General features: G+C 36.5%; 3 protein-coding genes and 2 pseudogenes across 3 annotated transcripts; all 5 read right to left on the bottom strand.

Moving 5' to 3' along the window:
* Window positions 1-12,781: 12,781 nt before the first annotated feature.
* Window positions 12,782-14,025, bottom strand: LOC120216080 (F-box/kelch-repeat protein At1g67480-like). The gene is made up of 2 exons (XM_039213596.1): window positions 13,502-14,025; window positions 12,782-13,430 (listed from the first exon to the last, which is right to left on the bottom strand). Exons 1-2 carry the CDS (start codon window positions 13,987-13,989, stop codon window positions 12,809-12,811), a joined length of 1,110 nt encoding a protein of 369 aa, XP_039069527.1. The 5' UTR covers window positions 13,990-14,025; the 3' UTR covers window positions 12,782-12,808.
* Window positions 14,026-15,256: 1,231 nt separating this feature from the next.
* On the bottom strand, window positions 15,257-16,513 carry LOC120215885 (probable signal peptidase complex subunit 1). The gene is made up of 2 exons (XM_039213412.1): window positions 16,440-16,513; window positions 15,257-15,691 (listed from the first exon to the last, which is right to left on the bottom strand). Exon 2 carries the CDS (start codon window positions 15,689-15,691, stop codon window positions 15,416-15,418), a length of 276 nt encoding a protein of 91 aa, XP_039069343.1. The 5' UTR covers window positions 16,440-16,513; the 3' UTR covers window positions 15,257-15,415.
* A 1,091-nt stretch (window positions 16,514-17,604) lies between these two features.
* Window positions 17,605-19,558, bottom strand: LOC120215719 (annotated as a pseudogene).
* On the bottom strand, window positions 18,696-18,835 carry LOC120216151 (annotated as a pseudogene).
* Window positions 19,559-19,986: 428 nt separating the features above from the next.
* Window positions 19,987-21,506, bottom strand: LOC120216079 (F-box protein At1g67340-like). The gene is made up of 3 exons (XM_039213594.1): window positions 21,164-21,506; window positions 20,917-21,079; window positions 19,987-20,827 (listed from the first exon to the last, which is right to left on the bottom strand). Exons 1-3 carry the CDS (start codon window positions 21,406-21,408, stop codon window positions 20,072-20,074), a joined length of 1,164 nt encoding a protein of 387 aa, XP_039069525.1. The 5' UTR covers window positions 21,409-21,506; the 3' UTR covers window positions 19,987-20,071.
* Between the last annotated feature and the right edge of the window lie 1,504 nt (window positions 21,507-23,010).

Raw genomic sequence — 23,010 nt, 5'->3', positions numbered from 1 at the left:
TTTTATTTATCCAAAGAAAACTCGAGAGTTCATACAACCAAATATAACCAGTATCACAAACAAAACAAAACACCTAAGCAAGATTAAACCCCATACAAAGAGATCAATGAATTGGATTCTCTATGTAGGTAATCTATTTAAAATTGCCATCTAAGAGATGACAGACTGCTTTGGAATGTGAAACTGATGTCAAACCAATCTATGTCACTCCGCCTTGCCCCTTTCTGCCTATCATCCTTCCAAATCCTAACAACAGTGAAGTTATAATCAAGGAACCCCAACTGCATTGCCGCATCCCTCAGCTTACGTCTTCTCCAAATCTAGCAGCTATATGATTCACAGTCACCTACCAAGAGGTAAATCCCTTGAGCATATACTCATAATTCAAGAGATCCTTCCCTTTTAGAATTAATAAAGCATGAGTAAACAAACTTTATTCTAAGTCATCGAGCTCCAAACCTCCAAAAAAAAAACCCTTACATTTAATTGATGCGTTTGAGGACAACTTTTAGAAGGACTAACTGCCCACTCCAAAGATTCTGAATGTTAAAGATGACAGCCTGAATGAGTTGAATTTTTCTCACATAGTGTAGACACTAATTTTTTGCCCAACAATACTATCCTCGTATTTCTCGGTAACAAGAATAACAACCAAGTCAAAATACTAAATCAAGGCATTTGAGTCCAAGTGGGACTCTAAAACTGAATAAAGCGTTTCAGTTTGAATAGGACTCTACAAATCTATCTAAAAATAGCCAGTTTCATGGCTATAAATTGAGGCAAAAATAAGGGGGAAAGAAAACAGTAGAAGCACGAATCTTTGAGAAAGGAACCTGCGAAAAGAGAAGAAAGAGCTCCTTGAACAAGAGAAGTAAAACGCCAAAAATAAAGACGCAAGCAAACCTTCAAATCTTGGGTGAACGAACGTTCAACGGCGAATTTTCAGACTTAAAGAAGGGATCATTTCAAGTTTCAGTACACTCACCGAAGCTTAAGAAGGGTAATCTGATATCAATCTATTTCTTTGATGATTGGCATTTTCTTTTTCTTTGGCATAATTGTTTACTTGGAAAAGTTTTTATTCTTTCTCGTGAATTATATTTAAATTTCAACTTGAAACTGGTTGTTGATGTTGAGTTGTAATTTACATTGTTATAAGATTTTTGTGTGAGTGTTTTTTTAGATCTTTTATCCAATGAAAAGTTTAATCTATTTTTTTAGTGGATATTAATTGTTTATCTGAACTGAGTCATGTCTCGTTCCTCGCATATGACTTCCTTTAAAGATCAAAAGCGCTCGTATAGAATATATTTCATGGTTGTACATTTACCTCTAACGACAAGAATACTATTAAATCTAATCTTTTGTCCTTCGTGTATGTAGTGGCTATGCCTTGATTATCCAAAACTATGGTCTCAGACTCAGTAAGACTACTAACAGTTTAGTTCTTTTTGTAGTTTCTATTTGCGCCTTGTTTCTTTCCCTCTCTTGACATTGGCATTTTTTGTTAGATCACATCTCATCTCTGGGGTATTTCTAGATCTTTACTTTCCAATCCACTTAAATGTGTTCTTCTGTTTGTATTCAATCTCCGCAAACTTCCATCTTCTCTTTTGTACTCACATGTTTAACTCTTATCTTTGTTTTTCCAAGAATCTATTGTAGTATTTTTAACTTTATGTTTAACTTTATCCTGTGTTATTTTGTCAGTCTTATTTTACATTTAACAAAATTTTCCTTAGGTTTGAGCACTAGACTTCCAGTGTGTCTGTTAATATTTTATTTCTCTTCATGTGCATTTGGAAATCAAGATGTATGCGCCTGCTTGTGCAGTCATCTAGAATGATCGACCAGTGTTTTTTAAAATTTATTTATTAATGGATAATTGGATTTAAGTTAGATAATTAGTGTCACTAAACTCCATTATTTATTAATTGGTTTTAATTGGCCTTAATTTTAACACCTAGATACTCTCATTCATTATCCTTATTTATAATTGGGCCTTAGGAAATAATTTGATGATTCAATAATTATATCTCTTTTGGCCTTAATTAAGAATTTGAATAATAATTTTTTATGCATGTTGTTGAAATTGGGTATGTTTGAATCAAATATTTTTGACTTTTTCAGTAATAATTTCCATCGATCGAAGGTAAGCAATTTGAATCGGGTTTTTAAATTTCAATTTAAATTTTTAATTTTCGCAATTAAAGACAACCAAAAAAATTAATTGGTACCGAAAGGGCGGTCCAAGGGTGCTAATCTTTCCTTGACCGTAACCGACTCTCGAACTCGACACATTTCTGGTAACTCGCAGATCATGTAAGATGGTGTCCGACCCACCTAAATTCGTTTTAAAATGGTCGGTGGCGACTCCAATCCACTTTCCTAAGTCAAAAGCCCAATTCCAGGGCCCGACCGGAAAGACGGTTGCGACAGTTTGGTGACTCCGCTGGGGACAGGTAAGTGAGTCAGGCCGAAATTAATTTTCGGTTGTCTTTTTATGCGAAAATGGTAAATTTAAATTTAAATTTATTTATTCGATTCCAGTTATTTACCTTTGATTATTTTTCAAATAAATAGTTGTACTAACATTTTTTAATGATTTCAGATTTTTCAAAGTTTTCATCTCAAGCTCTATACCCGAACTCCAAACCCTATTTAAGTGGGGGTGAAAGCGACGCCTTCGTGTGAATTTATTCACCGTGCGGGCCTAGCAAGTAGCCTTCGGGATTCATATACCTTATGTCTTCGTGTGGATTTATTCACCGTGTGGGCATAAGGGAATGTGTCCTCTCGAGTTTAACTTAGTTCACACAAGCCTGTGATGGGCTTAGGACTAAGGGTCTGGTAAGCCCAAGGGGGCACCAGCAAGGAGAACTCGAGTACCTTTTTAGAACCTAAACCGGGAGAGTGCAAGGAATTAGAGCCCACCCCAAGACCTCATTCCAAACCCTATGATGCTTTGTTTCCTGCTTTATTTTCTGTTCAAAGCATGCGAACTAGACAAATATGCGGCTAGAATTTGTTTGAAATTAGCATGCGGGATAGAAATCATGTCTGTGTAGGAATATTAAGCATGTTCGGGTAGATTATCATGTTGGGTAGGATTTTTTATTTTTTTTTATTTTGATTTACCTCACTAACCCCTTTTATTTTTTGTTCTATTTCATTTTGTTTTCATCATTCGCATCATTTAAAACGAGGTGTTGATCCACAAAAATGTGTTTGTTAAACATGAATAATCTGCATTAATGGACAAAGGGATTATAATACAAAGAGATAAAAAGCTCATAAGCCCAGCCATGGTCAAAGAATACTCGGAGGCAAAGGGTGCAGGGGCAAGACGAGGAAAATGTTACTGACCCGGAGAGTCCTTTCGAAAATTGCGAGATCAAGATGGCGAAACCATAGCTAAGCTGGAGATCATTATTGATAAATTCTAGAAACAAGTCGATAAACTTTGGGTGGAGAGCTCCGATGGCACTTTCGTTTGGAACAAGCTCGACATAGAGTGAAAGTCGGCGATGCAGTCCTTCGAGACCTTTTGGGGGCAAGCAGCTCGTTATTTGCATATTTTAGCCAAAGGAGCCAGAACGGTTTGACAGGGTATTCAACCGGTGACAGACGAAGGCAGAAGACTAGTCAACCTATCAGAAGCTGTTCGGGGTCTATGCCTTCAAAATATTTTTGTCTCTTAAGACGTAACACTTTGCCCCAATAAGGATTATTTATAATAACAGGTACATTTTTTGGATCAATGCCTCGAACATTTCATGCATCATGCATTCAGACATATTGTGCATTTTGTTATTTTTCTTTACATTCGCATTATTTTTCCTTTTTTTACATTCACATGTCTCATCAAAAATGAGAACATTTTGATTCTATGACATATAAGGAGCTTTACCAACAGTTGTTTGACGCACACGTGGTGTCACCATATCCAGAAATCCATGAAGCCCCGTACCCCAGGTGGTATGATGAAACGCTCATTGCGAAAATCATAGCGGAGTCCCAGGGCGCACTATCGAGAATTACTCCACAATCAAGAGAATCATACATAAAATACGTAACAAGAATAGGATCGACTTCAACAACTTGGGGGCATCCAAGTGAGGAAGACCATTTCATCATTTGAGACATATTGTTTGAATTTGTTTTTCCATTTTTTTTGTAAGGACTTTTAAATAAATTTATGTTACTTTAAAGATGTTAAACAATGAATCACATTTGCAAACTTACAATTCTTTGAATATCATCTGAATTAAGAAACTCTGAAATGGTTCAAAGTTATATATCTTTGACGAAGTAACATGATTTAAAACAATGAATTTGACTTTACCCAGAATATACACTCAAACACCGTACCCTGCTCTTTTAATTAACCAATATAACATTTTCCTTTCATAAGGTGCGGACAACATGGGGCATCCTTTTGCATATGACATTATTATACTTTTTATTTAAGACGTTCAGTGATGATAATGATCTTCACAGATGGAATAGTCGAGTAAGTGAATCTAGTTTAGGTCAGTTGCTTGAAAATTGAACTCTAAAGATGAAATTTTTTACTTTCAACAAACACCTAGACTATAACAGGTTCTTCTTGACAATCTTAAGAAATTAAATCCGTAAAACTGAGCTATTCCACTAAGGCAATTGGTTACAGAGGAAACTCGAAAGCCCTGGCTTTATGAATAGATTGTATTCAAACCATGACATTGCTCGGACACTTGGCAATTCGGTGTTTGCTCCATTGCTTTTGTCAGGCCGAAGACTTTGTGATGAGATGAACCCTTCAGTTACCTTGATAAAAATGATTATAATGATAAGTTGTCCCTCTAAAGCAATTGGTTAAACGCCCCGGCTTTATGGATTCAGCTAGCCAGATAACGGTAAATTAAATCGAATTTATCTAAGCATAAAGTTTCGGTAAAATGGGCTAAGGGAAGGAACACCTGTTATAGTCAATTTCACACGAGCACTCAAGAATTTCATTTTTAGACCGATATTTTTGCACTGCCTTCGTTAGAGGAGCCTACAAAGCTTGAACAAATGGAAGATTTCAGAGGACCGAAATAAAAGGTCTAGTAATTGATCATGCTAGTTGCGTCATTTTGTCCGCACCCAATTGAAATACCAAAGCATGTTGCAATAACACAAAAATGACATTTTTTTAATGGCCGAAACCTTAGGTCAACCTAAAGCCAACTCATCCCTTTGAACGTTTGTCAAAGAGCTGTAACTCTGAAAGCATTAAAAGATCTATTGATTCCTTTGATAATCTTTGAACTTATGTTTAATTTGATTCATTGCGAACAATATTTTACAGAATTTTCATCTTTTCCCTCCTAAAACAAGAAAAATGAGAAAAACATTTCCAAACAAAACAGTCTCAGATTTGAAAGGTCTGTAAAGCCAAAGCTCGAAAAGAGAATGGGGGCACGATCGATTCCAGGGACAAGATTAGCAGACAAAGCACGGGACTCCATCCAAGAAATAACACATAATTCATTCATGTTGTATGCATCTTAGACATACTTAGGTGCATCACATTCATCATTTTAGCATATATGATTTTTTGTAGCTTTTAGAGTCAAGTTTCGACTTCAGGTTGAAGGATACTCGATTTGCATGCGCCTTTAAAGAACGATGGTGGTTTCTTAGCTACACCTCAACCAACTTGACATATTTACAGATATCAGAACCAGATCAAAACAAATCCAGTTCGACACAAACTCAACCATGAGCAGTATGTTTCCAGTTAACACTTTCAAGACAAATTTCAATTCCACGACGAAAGATATCCGGCTCACAAAATTTGGCGAAAGGGGCCATCATTCATTCAAAGGAAATTTACTGCACAACTTAAGTCAAGAAAAGTTGTCTGTCAACAAACAACTTTCCAACTTCATTCAGAGTCTATTTCAACTTCGCGGCGAAGAAAATTGAACTCCAGACAACGCAAGTTCAACTTCACGACGAAGGGACCGTTGGTTGTCAATAAACAATTTTCCCAATTTCAGAGCCAATTTCAACTTCACAACGAAAGATATTGGACTCCATACAACGCAAGTTCAACTTCACGACGAATGGACCGCTGGTTGTCAATAAACAATTTCCCAATTTCAGAGCCAATTTCAACTTCACAACGAAGGATATTGGACTCAAGACAATGCAAGTTCAACTTCACGACGAAGGGACCGCTGGTTGTCAATAAACAACTTCCCAATTTCAGAGCCAATTTCAACTTCTCAGCGAAGGATCTTGGACCCAAGACAACACAAGCTCAACTTCACGACGAAGGGGCGGCTAATTTTCAATAAAATTTCATTCAGAGTCAATTTCAACTTCAAAACGAAGGATATTAGACTCCAGACAACACAAGTTCAACTTCACGACGAAGGGACAAGTTCACTTCACGACGAAGGGACCACTGGTGTCAACAAACAACTTCTCAATTTCAGAGCCAATTTCAACTTCACACGAAGGATATTGGACTCCAGACAACGCAAGTTCAACTTCACGACGAAGGGACCGCTGGTTGTCAATAAACAACTTCCCAATTTCAGAGCCAATTTCAACTTCACATCGAAGGATATTGGACTCTTGACAACGCATGTTCAACTTCACGACGAAGGGCCGCTGGTTGTCAACAAACAACTTCTCAATTTCAGCCAATTCAACTTCACAACGAAGGATATTGGACTCCCAACGCAAGTTCAACTTCACGACGAAGGACCCGTTGTTGTCAATAAATAATTTCCAATTCTAGAGTCAATTTCAACTTCACAGCGAAGGAGTGGACTCCAGACAACACAAGTCAACTTCACGACGAAGGGACCACTGGTTGTCAACAAACAACTTCTCAATTTCGAGCCAATTCAACTTCACAACGAAGGATATTGGACTCCAGATAACGCAAGTTCAACTTCACGACGAAGGGACCGCGGTTGTCAATAAACAACTTCCCAATTTCAGAGCCAATTTCAACTTCACATCGAAGGATTGGACTCCATACAACGTATGTTCAACTTCACGACGACGAATGGACCGCTGGTTGTCAACAAATTTTCCCAATTTCAGAGCCAATTTCAACTTCACAGCGAAGGATATGGACTCCAGATAACGCAAGTTCAACTTCCGACGAAGGACCGCTGCTTGTCAACAACAACTTCCCAATCTCAGAGCCAATTTCAACTTCACAACGAAGGATATTAGACTCCAGACAACGCAAGTTCAACTTCACGACGAAGGGACCGCTGCTTGTCAACAAAATTTCATTCAGAATCAATTTCAACTTCACAACGAAGGATGTTGGACTCGAGACAACACAATTTCAACTTCACAACGGGAGGGACGGTTGTCAACAAACAATTTCCCGGTTCCAGAGCCAATTTCAACTTCACGACGGAGGATATTGGACTTGGAACAATGCTACTTACTTTGATTTCAACTTCACGATGAAGGATATCCAATTCCAGACTCAACTTCACGACGAAGGGGTCACCAACGGTTTCAACTTCACAACGAAGGGAATCGTGCACACAAGCAACATCCATCTTTAGATTGGATTTAACTTCACGGTGAAGGATATTCAACTCAAAGAAGGAGTGTCTGTCAATACACTTTCCAGTTTCAGAGTCAATTTCAACTTCGCAGCGAAGGATATTGGCCTCGAAACAACGCAACTTACATTGGATTTCAACTTCACGACGAAGGATATCCCATTCCCAGGCTCAACTTCACGACAAAGGGGCCATATACATATACAACTTCACAACGAAGGGTATCATACCCTAATAGGTTGACCTTACTTCACAACGAATGAGTCATCTGTAACACATCAACACCAAAGTCTTCAGGTCAAGTTCCACCTTCACGACGAAGTATCTTGAGCCAGAAGACGATCCAGGAGTCACTTGCCAAAAGCTTTGAGTTTGATTTCAACTTCACAACGAAGGATATCGTACTCAGAAGTTTCCAGTTCAACTCGACCTCACGACGAGGGAGTCATTTTGTGATTCAATTTAAATTAACAGATCAGTCATTGCATCGGATTTCAACTCTACGGCAGAAGACGTTCGATATGGACAAAATTTGTGTCTTTTTATCTTTGTCCTATTTTCGTTCCACGAAAAGGACAAAGAGGGGCAGCTGTAGACACTAATTTTTTGCCCAACAATACTATCCTCGTATTTCTCGGTAACAAGAATAACAACCAAGTCAAAATACTAAATCAAGGCATTTGAGTCCAAGTGGGACTCTAAAACTGAATAAAGGAGCGTTTCAGTTTGAATAGGACTCTACAATCTATCTAAAAATAGCCAGTTTCATGGCTATAAATTGAGGCAAAAATAAGGGGGGGAAGAAACAGTAGAAAGCACGAATCTTTGAGAAAAGGAACCTGCGAAAAGAGAAGAGAAAGAGCTCCTTGAACAAGAGAAGTAAAACGCCAAAACATAAAGACGCAAGCAAACCTTCAAATCTTGGGTGAACGAACGTTCAACGGCGAATTTTCAGACTTAAAGAAGGGATCATTTCAAGTTTCAGTACACTCACCGAAGCTTAAGAAGGGTATCTGATCAATCTATTTCTTTGATGATTGGCATTTTCTTTTTCTTTGGCATAATTGTTTACTTGGAAAAGTTTTTATTCTTTCTCGTGAATTATATTTAAATTTCAACTTGAAACTGGTTGTTGATGTTGAGTTGTAATTTACATTGTTATAAGATTTTTGTGTGAGTGTTTTTTTAGATCTTTTATCCAATGAAAAAGTTTAATCTATTTTTTTAGTGGATATTAATTTGTTTATCTGAACTGAGTCATGTCTCGTTCCTCGCATATGACTTCCTTTAAAGATCAAAAGCGCTCGTATAGAATATATTTCATGGTTGTACATTTACCTCTAACGACAAGAATACTATTAAATCTAATCTTTTGTCCTTCATGTATGTAGTACTGGCTATGCCTTGATTATCCAAAACTATGGTCTCAGACTCAGTAAGACTACTAACAGTTTAGTTCTTTTGTAGTTTCTATTTGCGTCCTTGTTCTTTCCTCTCTTGACATTGGCATTTTTTGTTAGATCACATCTCATCTCTGGGGTATTTCTAGATCTTTACTTTCCAATCCACTTAAATGTGTTCTTCTGTTTGTATTCAATCTCCGCAAACTTCCATCTTCTCTTTTGTACTCACATGTTTAACTCTTATCTTTGTTTTTCCAAGAATCTATTGTAGCATTTTTAACTTTATGTTTAACTTTATCCTGTGTTATTTTGTCAGTCTTATTTTACATTTAACAAAAATTTTCCTTAGGTTTGAGCACTAGTGTAACATCCTCCATGTCGGGTTAGTGATTAATTTGCAAAGTTTCAACATTTGGTGATTAAAGTAGAATAATTATATAGTTTAAAAAGTATGGTTAGTAAATATGAGATGGAGATAAGGACCAAATGGTCATTTGTAAGGAAATTTTAATTAAAATAAAATGTTATGGGGTTATATGAGAACCCACGTGTGACATTAGGTTCCAGAACCCTCCCATTTCTTCTTCCTTCTTCCTTATTTTCTTCTCTTCCTTCTCTCAACGTGGAGCTTGCAAGTAAAGGTAAGAATCTGAACCTTAGTAATTTCTTTGATTTTTAAGATTGGAAATGAAAGCTTGGATGTTATATAAGCTAAAGAAAAGCTTATATATGACATTAAAACAACAAGATAAGTGTTTTAGAGAATGATTTGGAAAATGAATTTTTAGATGAAATTTTGATAGGAATGAGTTTTTGAAGTTTGAATAAGATTTTTGACTTGTCAAGAAGCTAACTAAGAAGTATGAGGTGTTAGAATTCAAATTAGAACATATTGGAATTTGGGTTGGATTTTTAAATTCTAAATGGAGAATTAGATTTCTAGGTTTTAGAGGTATTTAATGGATAATAATTAGTTTAAGTAAGTGTATGAGAGCTAAGAGTATTAAAGGGATTGAAATATGTATGTTTGAGTTGAAATGAGATGATTTCCGGGCTCAAAATAGAATTTCTGGGTTAGGGGAATCGGTACCCATTCAAGGGGAACCGATACCCCCTCAACGAAATGAATTTCCAGAATGCTAGAGGGGAATCGGTACCCCCAAGGGGGAACCGATACCCCTCATCGTATATGAAATTCCATAATGCTTGAGGGGAATCGATACCCCAGGGGGGAACCGATTCCCCCATGAGAAAAAAAAAGAAGAAAGAAAAGAAAGAAAGACTAAGCTATAAATTTCTTAAATTAGTAAGCTATTAAAGCTTAATTTCAAGACATAGACATCTGATGATCATCTTAAAAATTATGTTTATGTAGATACCGAGCCTACTCGAGTTCGGGAACAATCTACAAGTAGGATCGATCGAGGAAAAGGCAAAGAAGTATAGGTGAGTGCATATGCATAGCATGAATATAGTATTATATTCAGTTCTAGACTTGTGATAAGTCTAGATTCCATATTTTACATATGATCACATTCCATATTATGATACATGACATGAATTTATATTAAATGTATTACATGACATGAATTCATATTATATGTATTGCATGACATGAATATGCAGAAAAAGTTATATGAGCTATGTGATAAGGTATGTAAATGATATGCCTATGTGATAAAGGTATGGAAATAATATGACTACGCGATATGAACTACGGGAAATGTATAAGCCCATGTTATGTAGATGAGAACTATAGGTATAGTTGGCATGCCAAGGGTAGAGGGTCTACGCGGTTCTTTAGGACATATGTATATCCTTTGGAACCTGTGTGAAGTCTTGAAAGACACATACTTGATCCATAGTATATGTATATGATTCTTAAGGAATTCTATGTGGTCCTTATGGACATCATTATATGGCACTACGGTGCAATTCTAAGCGGTTCTTTAGGACATATGTATATCCTTTGGAACCTGTGTGAAGTCTTGAAAGACACATACTTGATCCATAGTATATGTATATGATTCTTAAGGAATTCTATGTGGTCCTTATGGACATTATTATATGGCACTACGGTGCAATTCTACGGGGCACTTCGGTGCATTTATACGAGCTGTGGTGACAGCATAGTGCACAACCTCACATTACTCCAATACCTTAGGTTCTCACTATGCTATCATGGGCCAATAAACTTATTAAATACAGATTCATGAATGTTACAGTCATACACTTACAGGTATGGATATTGATGAAGTATACTACATTGATTAAGTACATGTTTGCATCTCATCTCATATGATCCTGACATTTTCATTACATTACATTGCCTTGTTATTATTATTGCCTCACTAAGTCGATGACTTAGCGTGTGAGTGTTTCACACGTAGGATCCGAGGAATTAGACGAGACAGGTGAAGCAGCTTGACAGTATTACTCCTGCAACCATCAGATCAGAAGCAACTTAATCAGTAGGTCATTTTGTTATGTAAATAGCAGTTGGCATGTAATTAAAGGGTTAAGTTGTGTATGCTCTGAATATTTTGGTAAAACTTATTACAGTATGAATATATGGTATTTTCTTAATATAAGATCAAATATTTTACTATGATTTATTAAGAGTTGTGTTTTAAAGTCAATGTAATATCTCTGACTCATATCCGGGCCGGGTATGGGTTGGGGGTGTTACAACTAGACTTCCAGTGTGTCTGTTAATATTTTATTTCTCTTCATGTGCATTTGGAAATCAAGATGTATGCGCCTGCTTGTGCAGTCATCTAGAATGATCGACCAGTGTTTTTTAAAATTTATTTATTAATGGATAATTGAATTTAAGTTAGATAATTAGTGTCACTAAACTCACATTATTTATTAATTGGTTTTAATTGGCCTTAATTTTAACACCTAGATACTCTCATTCATTATCCTTATTTATAATTGGGCCTTAGGAAATAATTTGATGATTCAATAATTATATCTCTTTTGGCCTTAATTAAGAATTTGAATAATAATTTTTGATGCATGTTGTTGAAATTGGGTATGTTTGAATCAAATATTTTTGACTTTTTCAGTAATAATTTCCATCGATCGAAGGTAAGTAATTTGAATCGGGTTTTTAAATTTCAATTTAAATTTTTAATTTTCGCAATTAAAGACAACCAAAAAAATTAATTGGTACCGAAAGGGCGGTCCAAGGGTGCTAATCTTTCCTTGACCGTAACCGACTCCCGAACTCGACACATTTCTGGTAACTCGCAGATCATGTAAGATGGTGTCCGACCCACCTAAATTCGTTTTAAAATGGTCGGTGGCGACTCCAATCCATTTTCCTAAGTCAAAGCCCAATTCCAGGGCCCGACCGGAAAGACGGTTGCGACACATAGGACAAGTGTCGAGTTGTCCAAGTCTGAAACCTAGCCTCAATCTTGTCCCGAGAGGCTTGCAATCCTTGATAGTGAGTCTCCTCGTAACTAAAGGAATGCCCAAGTAGCGAACAGTCTACCTCCCAAGCTTTATACGAACATCCTCCTTGATTAACCTCAATTCATTCCTCGAGATTTCTAAAAATAAAATCTCACTTTTCTCATCATTAAAGTTCAACCCGAGTGTTGTTAACACCTCTTTGAGAAAACTAAAAGGTCGTCCGTAAAACAGAGGTGAGTAAGATCAACCCTTGCACATTTAGGGTGATATTTAAGATTATATATACTATAACATATTTCAGAATTGAAGTATTTAATTGAATTAAAAAATATAAACTGAAATCCGATATTGAACATTTCTTCGGTGTCAAAGGGTGGTGAAATTTAAGATGTAATATATATATATACACATTCAAGCCTTGATTGTCACACTGCATAGGCATAAACCCGAAGGCTTTATATTCGAAGTCCGCCATTCTGAACCCGGTGTTGCATTCGGATCATACACCAGTGTTTGATCACCCTCCGCTGTGAAAAGCAGAAGCTTCCCACCCTCGTTCCCCAATCGGAACCCTACACTCGTGCTCCCCGTCGATGGAACCCAAACCCTCTTCCATGAACCGTTATCCGGGTCGAATATCGCCACCTTCCGCTGGTTCTCCCACTCTATGCAGAACAGCTTCTTCTCCACCACCGCATGTGTGGTGACCATGACACAACCGCCGTTCTTCATCTCGCACCAGCGGCCCCTCATAGGGTCGTAAACATCGACGAACCTCGAATTTCCGATTGTGAAGCTCGACCTTCCACCAAAGACGTAAAGTTTCCCGTTCAATCCGCATGCAAAGCAGCCCCACCGTGGCCGACGGAGGCTCTCGATAACGGTCCATTTACCTGTCTCAGGGTCGTACACCTCCACGGTGGAGAGACTTTTACCTTCGATTCCGTACCCTCCGACGACATAAACCATGCCGTTCACCTCCGCGCAGGCGAAATCGGCACGAGCAACGTTTAAGTCTGCTAACTTACTCCATCTGTAATTTAACATTGACTTAAAATTCTGATCGAACATAGAATAATTTATAATTAGGGTTTATAAACAAACCTGTTGAGGAAAGGATCATATCGGTAAACATCCGGGGAAGGGGAAGCAGAAGCAACACCATTTATGACCGAGTAGCCTGCAATGCAGAGAAGCTTTCCGTTAATGAAAGTTACCCCAAACCCCATTTTTGCAGGCCCAGGCATGGGCGGCACAAGCTGACGTTCATGTCCCAAACGATCAAAAACCTCCCACCGCCGATCCTTTCCATCGGAATCCACAATCAAAACATAAAGCCACTCTTCAAGCACCCCTGCCAACGTTCGTTCCCGTAAGAATTCCTTGGTTTGAATGAACGATCTCCACGTCTTGCAAACGCCGCCCATGGCGGGGAAGCTAAAACGGGGAACCAGAGCAAGGCAGTACTTGGCTACATCATCCGGAAGACCGGGAAGCAATGGGATGCCTTCAAATTTATCACCGTCATCCAGGGAAGTAAGACAGTCATTAGAGCCTTTGGTCCTCTTGTTTCCTCCCTCAAAACCAGTCATTTTTCTAAGATTTTATTTGCAGACAAAACAAAAATACAGACAACTGTTCCGTTCGAATATGTAAGAGGATGTGATTTGTGTTATAAGCAGATGAAGAGAGAGGAATGGGAGCAAATTAATAAAATAGCAAGTGAAGATAGAAGAGACAGCATGTCGACGTCAGTAATGTTTTGGATGAGATGGGTACTTGCTGACTCGTACATGATAAGCTGACTTCAAATAACTTCCTCATTTAATAACGATGACTTTCTTATTGGATAACGACGACAAAACACACCTATGTGGATTCTCTTTGGTTCCTAAATTTAATTAGATCTATGATAAATCGAGTCAAATAAGAAATCAAATAAAAATTAATATCTATTCAATCTATTTTTGAATCGGATCAATATTAAATCGATTGATTTTTAATTTAAGTTAAAATTTGATCGGCCAAATTTTAATTCAAATCAATCTTTATATCCTCGAATAAATTTAAATTGACTTGATTATAAGTCTAATAGAATTAAAAAATAATAATAATACAAAATGTGATAATTAACTAATAATATAGTAATATGAAATCATTATCAAATATGATAGTTAATTAACTACTAGTATAATACAAAAACAGAATATAATATACATCATTTCACTATTTATCAATTTTTTTAAAAATAAATAATTAAATTAGATTATTTATTCGCTTAGATTCAATTATCGAATTACAATAAATTAATATTCGATTGTTCACATTTTTTTTATTGAAATTCGAATCTAAAAATTGAGTTAAAATCAAGTTTGTCAACTATATTAAACTTTATTTCAAAGATAAGTTCACTGCAATTTTTCTTTCTATAATAACATCAAATTTTTTGTTATTATCCTTTCATTTCTCTAGTCCAATAATCCTAAAAAGATGTAAGACTATTAATTTTACACCGGAAGTAATGATCCTAAAAAGATGTAAGACTATTAATTTTGAGTAAACGGATCTTAACCCTATATATATATATATATATATATATATACATATATATTCTTTAGACAAAAATAAGATAAGGTTTTGGGGGTTCGAATACCAAGTATGACTTGACTCTTTCAATTCCGGAACCCTCAAAAAAAGAGAAACCACGATGAAGTTTCAAAGAAAATTGCAATACACTAAATAGTATTGCTTTCCAGTAAACCAACCATCAATCGAACGTTAAGTCCTTAATTTAAAGTCAAGATTTCAGATCATGATGTGAATAAAATAAGCCGAATTGAAAGAATTGACCCCATAAAAAGCATCTATAACACCCTGTTATTGTATCCTCCAAGAAGAATACTCTTCCATTAATTGTTTCATAGTCCAAAAAATTCAGGGAAATCAAGTAGATTATTGTACCCTTCAAAACACATAAAAGAAGAAAACATCGGTTCAGTCCTCTAAGCAAACACGACCTTACTTCTTGGTGCCTTTCTTTTTCAAACTCACAGCCACCTGTGGCTTGGGATGCTTCTCAGCTTCAATGGGATCCAACCATTTGAGTGGGTGGCGATTGAAGAAATGCCAATTCGGAACCGTAATCAATGTGGTGAGAGTCACGCCACCCGCATATACGATCATCATCATTTGAAACGATCCCAGCACATACCCTGCGGCGAATGCAATCACCGCCGACAACAACAGCATTATCTGCATTATCTGCTCTGCCAACTTTTGTCCTTGCCAATCCATCTACATTACAATTCAACAACATAAGCCAAACTCTAGGAAACCACAAAAACAATCACTAAAAGAGACCTTAGTGGTAAAGGGGATTATTATTCTTACTAGAAGTCCCAGTTCAAGCAGCTATGTCTACATATTGTGTGTGCATTGTCGATGATTATGAAAAATTCTAAACAAATACTACCCTATAATCCCCATTCCGTTCAAACTAAAAGAAAAAACATAATGACCAGCCCTCAGTAAAACTTCTATTGATTTAGCCTTTTTAGCTTTGCCAATGGAGAAATATGGCATAAATCTTTGCTTCTTTTATTTCCAATTCTGCTACTACATCAGCCATCTATATCTATTATATGCAAAATTTTCTGTACATATGAATCCGATCCCCAAACCGGTTCCTCTAAGTTCCATTTTTGGTAAATCCTAGAGAACATTCACTGTGATTTGGGATCAAAGATCGATAACCCAAAACCCTAGAAGATGTTTGGTTAGAGAGAAATCATAAAGGAATAAAATTTGTTCTCGCAATCAGAAGATAGGAAATCAAGAACTAAAAAATTGATGGCCAAAATATTAAGGTTATAATTGGTTTCTTTATTTTCGCCGTAATTTTAAATTTCGATCAACAAGCAAAAACATAATCAAATCAGAAAATTTAAAGAGGAGGGGGGAAAGCGTGAATCAATTAGAAAGTATAAACCCTAGAACTTCAATTTTACCATCGAATGAAAGAGCAAAAAGAGTGAAAACTTGCCGCAAGTTAATTGATGAAGCGAAGAGAGCGAGAAGATGCCTGAAAGCGAAAGTCGGTAACGAAGAAGAAAGAACAGTAAGTGAAAATTGAAAATACAGATTTTTTATATATTAGGAACAGACGATAATTCGTGGCCCCACGATCAAAAGCAACAATGGATGTGATAGCCGTTGGATGAAATTATGAATAACGTAATTGCATCTTAAATTAATTAATTTGGTGATATAAAAATCTTAAATTAATTAAATATAGCTGTTTAAGATAAAAGATTTGGTAACTTCTTCCCATTTAGTCCATAATGTTGAAGATTTACAATTTCGATGAAATTAAATTTTAGGGTAAATTATGCATTTAGTTTCTAAACTATTAGTTTAAATCTGTTTTAGAATCTAAACTTTTAATATTTTTTAAAATCACATCTAACATTTAGTTTTTTTTATTTTAATACACACCGTTAAAAATCTGACGCGTTTAGTACCTAAAGTATCAATTTTATTCCGTTTTAATACCTAAACTTTCAATTTTTTTCTAAAATTAACGTTAAATTTTGAACAGAGATATGAAATAAAAAAAACTTTATATATAATTTTGAAAAAATTAAAAAATTAAGTACTAAAATGAAACCGAAACTGATAATTTATATACTAAACACGTAGTTTACCCTAAACTTTAAGTGTATCAAAATATTATTATAAATAAATAAATATTTTATAATTCTCAATTGAGTGTGTGATTTAACCTTATCAAAAAAACAAATTCTGAAGTAAATTCAGAAAAATTAAATATCAAAGTTATAGATAATTTATGAATTTATATTAGCTTTATCCTAAATTTATTGAACCAAATTTATCAAGCATCCTTTTTGTTAAATTTCAAGTTTATTAAGGAGCATTATTTTTCTTGCAGTTACATCTTACACAAGTTTACACAATTGTATCTATTATAATGTCAATATATTATATATATGGAATAGTTAAAAAATAATAAGAGATACACAGAGCATTAAAAAGGAAAAAACATAGCTTCATGTTTCTTGAGAAATGGTAAATTATTCAAATGATCAACACTACAATGGAAAAATCATTTCTTTTGAATTTAATTAGTATTTCATGTGCAATAAGACAAAGGGTAAGCCATAGATTAATCATTCAAAAGATAACACAAAGATATCCAATAAATCTGAGATAACATTAAGACTAAATATGGTTTTAAAATAAGCAAAACCATCCAAATCACATATAGATAAGCAAGATGTATCAAACCAACTCTCCTTCACTCGGTAAAATATGGCAACTTTTGGATTCAAGAGGAAGCACCACTGGACTTCTTGGACTTGCTTACTGCCAATTGAGCTTCGGGCTGAAAGGAAACAAAGATTTTATCAATTTAATTACAAAAGAAACGTGGAGTTTACATTCTTCAAAGAAATTTAAACTTAATCTACGTTATTTGGACTACAGTGTGAATGTCGGATATTATATCCGACGTCAAGACAAGTACTTCAAAGAGAACGAAAGAATTAAGGGGGATTAATTAAACCACCTCTTTCTTGACAGGATCTTCCTTCTCAGACAAAATCAACTCAATGTGGCATGGAGAAGACATGTAAGCTGGCAAAAAGAATGATACCATTAACATAGGTATATAAGAAAACAAAATAGATTCAAGGTAACAATTAAGTTCATGATTGGGATGCATACGGTTGATTCTTCCATGAGCACGGTAGGTTCGACGTCTCTGTTACTGAGCCTGGTTTACCTGGATATGAGAAATATAGAGTGCATCGACATCCAAACCCTTAACCTGAGAAATTAGTTTAATATTGTTAGAAAATGGAAGTGTGAAACAAAGCTGTTAAAAACTGAATCCACAGAATAAGAATACCTCAGCATTGCTCTCGGCATTCTTCAGCAAATCCAGGATGAACTTGGCAGATTTTACAGGCCAACGACCTTGTCCATTGGAATGCCTGTTCTTTGCCTGAGCTGTACGTCCAACACCACGACAAAAGCGTCGGAAGGGTATGGCCTGCTTGTGCACCAAAACATCCTCCAAATACCTCTTGGCCTTAACCAAAGGCAGCTTTCTTATGGCAAAAGCAGTCTCCCTAGTGTTCTAGGGAACAATAACACCAAAAACGACTCATTAGATACCACAAGCTAGCAAGAATAGCACACGATGGGGAAATATCATGAAACCGGTACCATAAGAACTCATTCCAGTGTCATAACAAAACAAGTTACTTCGAAACAATTGGAAGATGTGACCATTTACTGAACCTTCAAACATTTCATTCACCAAGAAAGTCTAGAGGTCCACCCAATAACAATGAAAGAAAATTTGCCTGAATTTTAAAAGAACCTCATTCACAAAAGGCAACAAGAACCTTTCTTTTACGTCAGGTTTAAAACACAAATAACGAGACAAAAAAAGGGTATAGCCATAAACGACATCAATTCAAAGTTATCCCTGAATTAAAAAAAATGATCATTTTACAAAAATTAAGAGAGAAGTTACAAAGCAGCATTCAATTATTAATCATGACAACAGTAACTGTACAGGTACTTCCAAGAAAGCTACAGTTCAAAGCTAATATACATTTATCAGTGTCGCACGATGATCTACTGGATCTCATAAACACTCAAATCAACACCCAGAAGTTCACATCAAGAAGCAAATAAAATTATATTAAATTATGATGTAATACCTTAAAATGAACCCTAAGATCTGACCCCCTTGCCTTGCAGGCTGCATGAAACCAACAATAAACATCACTGGTTGTTAAACCAAAATACTGCGATTCAAAATTTAAAGGAAAAATCTCGAGAATGAAGTAAAGAGTGGGCTCTTACACTTGGTTGGGTTTTCAGGCTCCTTCGAATACTTCACCTAAAAAACGATTCAAAATAAAATCGAGTTCAATGTTATAAATATCATTAAAAAAACCAATAAAATAGACTTTAGAACATTAATTGTATAGGCGAATGAAGCAAAAGTAATACCATGGCAGCTGTTTGGTTGTTGCGCCCGCTGTCTAAGGTGTTGTTTTGATGTCCGCCCAGCGGATGAAGTAAAAGAGCGGCCAAAGGAGCTGAACTATCTAGCACTTTATTTAGGATTCCTGCCTTCTAGGGTTTTAAAGTGGCCTGGTTTTAATAATTTAGGGTTTGGGTTTGGGTATATTATAGGAAAGTGAATAGAAAAGAAAGGATCCAACCCAAACTCTTTGGTTTTAGGCCCAGTGCCTTAAGTTCTGCGTTGAGCATGAAACATTACGTAGCAATCCATTGGGAAAACTAACTAATAGGTATCTCTATTATACGAACTCATAATAACTAATTTAATAATATTGTACTAGAAAACAAATGTAAAAGAAAATAAAACTAAAGTCCCAATTACCAAATATTGAAATTTTCAACCAAATTTTGCTCTAGAATGCAATAAAATAAAATAAAAACCTCCAATTTCGAATCTCAAAATTAAATTGAGATTTAGTATCGGACGGTTTAAACTTACATATAACCTACGGACTAATTAAGGGGAAGAAAACTCTGTCGTTTCAACTTTCAACCTCCACCAATAATTGTTTCTTGTTCTTCATTTTTACGGTATTGACACGATAAATTCCGCTTTTAACTTCCGGTAATGACGTCATCATTTCCGTCGTTAGCTCCGTTACCGTCGTCACCGTCAGCTTCTTCAACGAGCCACCGTTCAACCGGCGCGCACTCCGCTTTGTGGCGGAGCTTCCAATCAACAGCCTGGCAAGCGCGCGAGCAATAATTCACAACCCCGCAAACCGAACACCGTCGAAACTCGTGCTTCCTTGTCTCCGGCCTCCCACAACCGACGTACGAGCATAGCCTCAAACCCGCACCGGGCGTCCAGCCCCGAGCGCCGAACCACTCCGTTAAGAATATGTTAACCGTATGTGCCTTCGGCACCGGCACATTGCATCCGAAATCACTCAGCAACGGGCATCCCGGCGCTGCCGGGTGTCGTGGGCTGGCATGCGGGATTGGGTGCGGGCTCCACGTCAGCCAAGAGTGCGTGTTAATGTTGGAAGCGGCCGCCGACGATACAACTGCCGCTAGCTCACGGGAGTTGGCTTGGACGAGAAACCGACGTCCCTCGACGATGTTTTGCCGGACTCCATACCCATCCTGCAGACAGTGGCCGAGCTCACGTAGGGCGTCGATGTGGCCGAGAAAAGCTGCCCGGGCGCTCAAAGCCACTCCGGCTCTAAGGTCCTTATCGTTTTTAGTGCCGCCGCTGCCGTTAAACTGAATCACAGCTAAGGAGTAAAGCGCCGGCGCGTGGGAACTAATCGCCGCCTTAGCCATAAGAGAGGCTCCACTCCCTCGATTTTGTAAACAGTAGAATCGAATCTGATAGCAAATCATTAAAACATATAACTCGTTGTAGAGCTAAACTTAATTAGCAATTAATAGTATTCCGAGAGTCCGAGTCAACTCACCATTCCGAGAGTGTAACAAGCTTCAACATTTCCGGCATCGGCGCAAGTCTTCAAGAACCGGTGAGCTGGCTCAGACCAGTTTCTGGCTTTAACAGCAAACATTTCCGCTGATGCCTTCGATAACACCACAGAATTGACTGCTAGACTATTAAATCTCTTGCATCTGTTTTCACCAAATAAAAAAAAATAAGAAACACCAAAGAAAAAAATATTAAGAGAATCGAAAAGGCCATGAACGTCTACGTACGTATTCAAAACGTTGATGAAATCGGAAGGGCAACGGGCGGTGGAGCTGAGTTTAGAGAATATAGAAACGACGATATCATCGGGTAAAACATCGAACAAATCACTCTTTCCGGCAATCTCCGGGGATAACCTCTGCCGTTTCCGGCAACCCATAGAATCACCGGCAAAATCCCGGGTTTTAGCAACTGGTTTCTTTTCCACATAAACATCGGCTCTAGGGTAACAAACCCCACTCCTCGTCGTCATTTCACTCTCTAATTTCTATCCCTTTGTCTGGAATCTCAGTGGCTCAAAAACTTAATAGATAAACGGAAAATGGAAAAAATATAAAACTGAGACCCTTGTATCTATAACAAAAGGAGCATTAAGAAACAAGAACAACGACACAACCGAAATGAAATAGTAATATTTAAAATTCAATGCTTGATTTAAATATTTTGTGAACAGTTTCTGTTGTCAAATGCAGTTGACTGGACCCATATCTTATATCTCGTCGTTGGTTACAATGATTTAACTGAGAATTTCAAGGACTCTGAGTCTGTGCCCCTTTTCTTTTAATTAATCCCTTGTTTTGTCTGTCTGGCTTTTTATTTGAGCTTGAAGAAAGGTAAAAAAGACTTATCGTTTGTTGGTTTTTTTACTACTAATTGTTTGGTTCAGGTAAAAAAAATGGTTATGGTGCTGTGGGTTCGTTTTGAAAACAGTTAAATTTGTTGTAGTAAAAAAAACTAACTACGGTTATTTTTCTGTTATTAAGTTTCGCTGAAAGGATTATTTTATATGAGAATCAACGTGGTTCCGGCGCGTGAACATCGCCGACCATTTTGGGGTCTTGTTTTGGGAGTGATGCCCACGCTATTTGTCTGCGGGTGTGGGAATTTGCCTACACGTTAATAAAACTCGGGTTAGTGGTCCCACGATTATAATAAACTTATCCGCTCAGTTAAAACAACCAATGTTCACTCCACCTATTTTAGTATTTTGTATTTTCTAGTACCATATCTTGAAAGATCTATTTATATTTTCTGAAATTAAATAAATATATATTAATAATGTAAATTTTATATAGATAGACATAATCACATAAATAAAATATTTAAATAGATATAATCAATAAAAAATAAATAATTATAAAAATATAAATTTTAAAATAAGTACATACTAGTCATAAATTTAATGTGAACCCGTCATTGATTTCGTATCGTATTTAGTTTCATGTTTTAGTTATATTTTTCATGTCGCTGCCCTAAATTTAATCCACGAGGTGTGGTTGAGATATGGTGGGGGCTTTATCCATTGAAGAGAATGATAAGATCGTCTGTAACTAACAAACTATTTTTTGTCATTTGTTACGTAAATGCTTATCTCCGAACTTCCCTCGGTAACGTTCGGAGGGAATTCATGGCAGTAACTATGTTTCCATGTGCACCATGAAAAACAAAGCAAGCAAAGATTTGCAGAAGAAGCCATTGTTACTCAAATAAAAGCATCAGCTTATAGTTTTCGAATATAAATTTTATCTTTAACAATATTATATTAATCAGTCTTATAACTTTGAATTAAACGTATGAAAACGTGCAGTTTATCATAATGTTCAAACAACAGAAGAGACAGAGAATTTGAAGGAGACGATTCAGAGGATGTTGCTTGACGAATTAGGATCATCTCACTCTCATCTCCCCCCCCCCCGGGTATCTTTGTGAATAGAAACAAAACCCTAAAAGAAAGGGTGTGGCTTTTGCATGCATGCGCAACCACGTGATGGGGATCTTACCCGTGTGTACTACTTGTAGTGGTTGAGTATATTTCAAGCTAATACTTAAATTGGACCCTAATTCTCTGAAACAA

This window comes from Hibiscus syriacus, unplaced genomic scaffold, assembly GCF_006381635.1.
Source record: "Hibiscus syriacus cultivar Baekdansim isolate YM2019G1 unplaced genomic scaffold, ASM638163v2 tig00110156_pilon, whole genome shotgun sequence".
Classification (NCBI taxonomy): domain Eukaryota; kingdom Viridiplantae; phylum Streptophyta; class Magnoliopsida; order Malvales; family Malvaceae; genus Hibiscus; species Hibiscus syriacus.
This window is presented reverse-complemented; position numbering and strand designations above follow the sequence as displayed.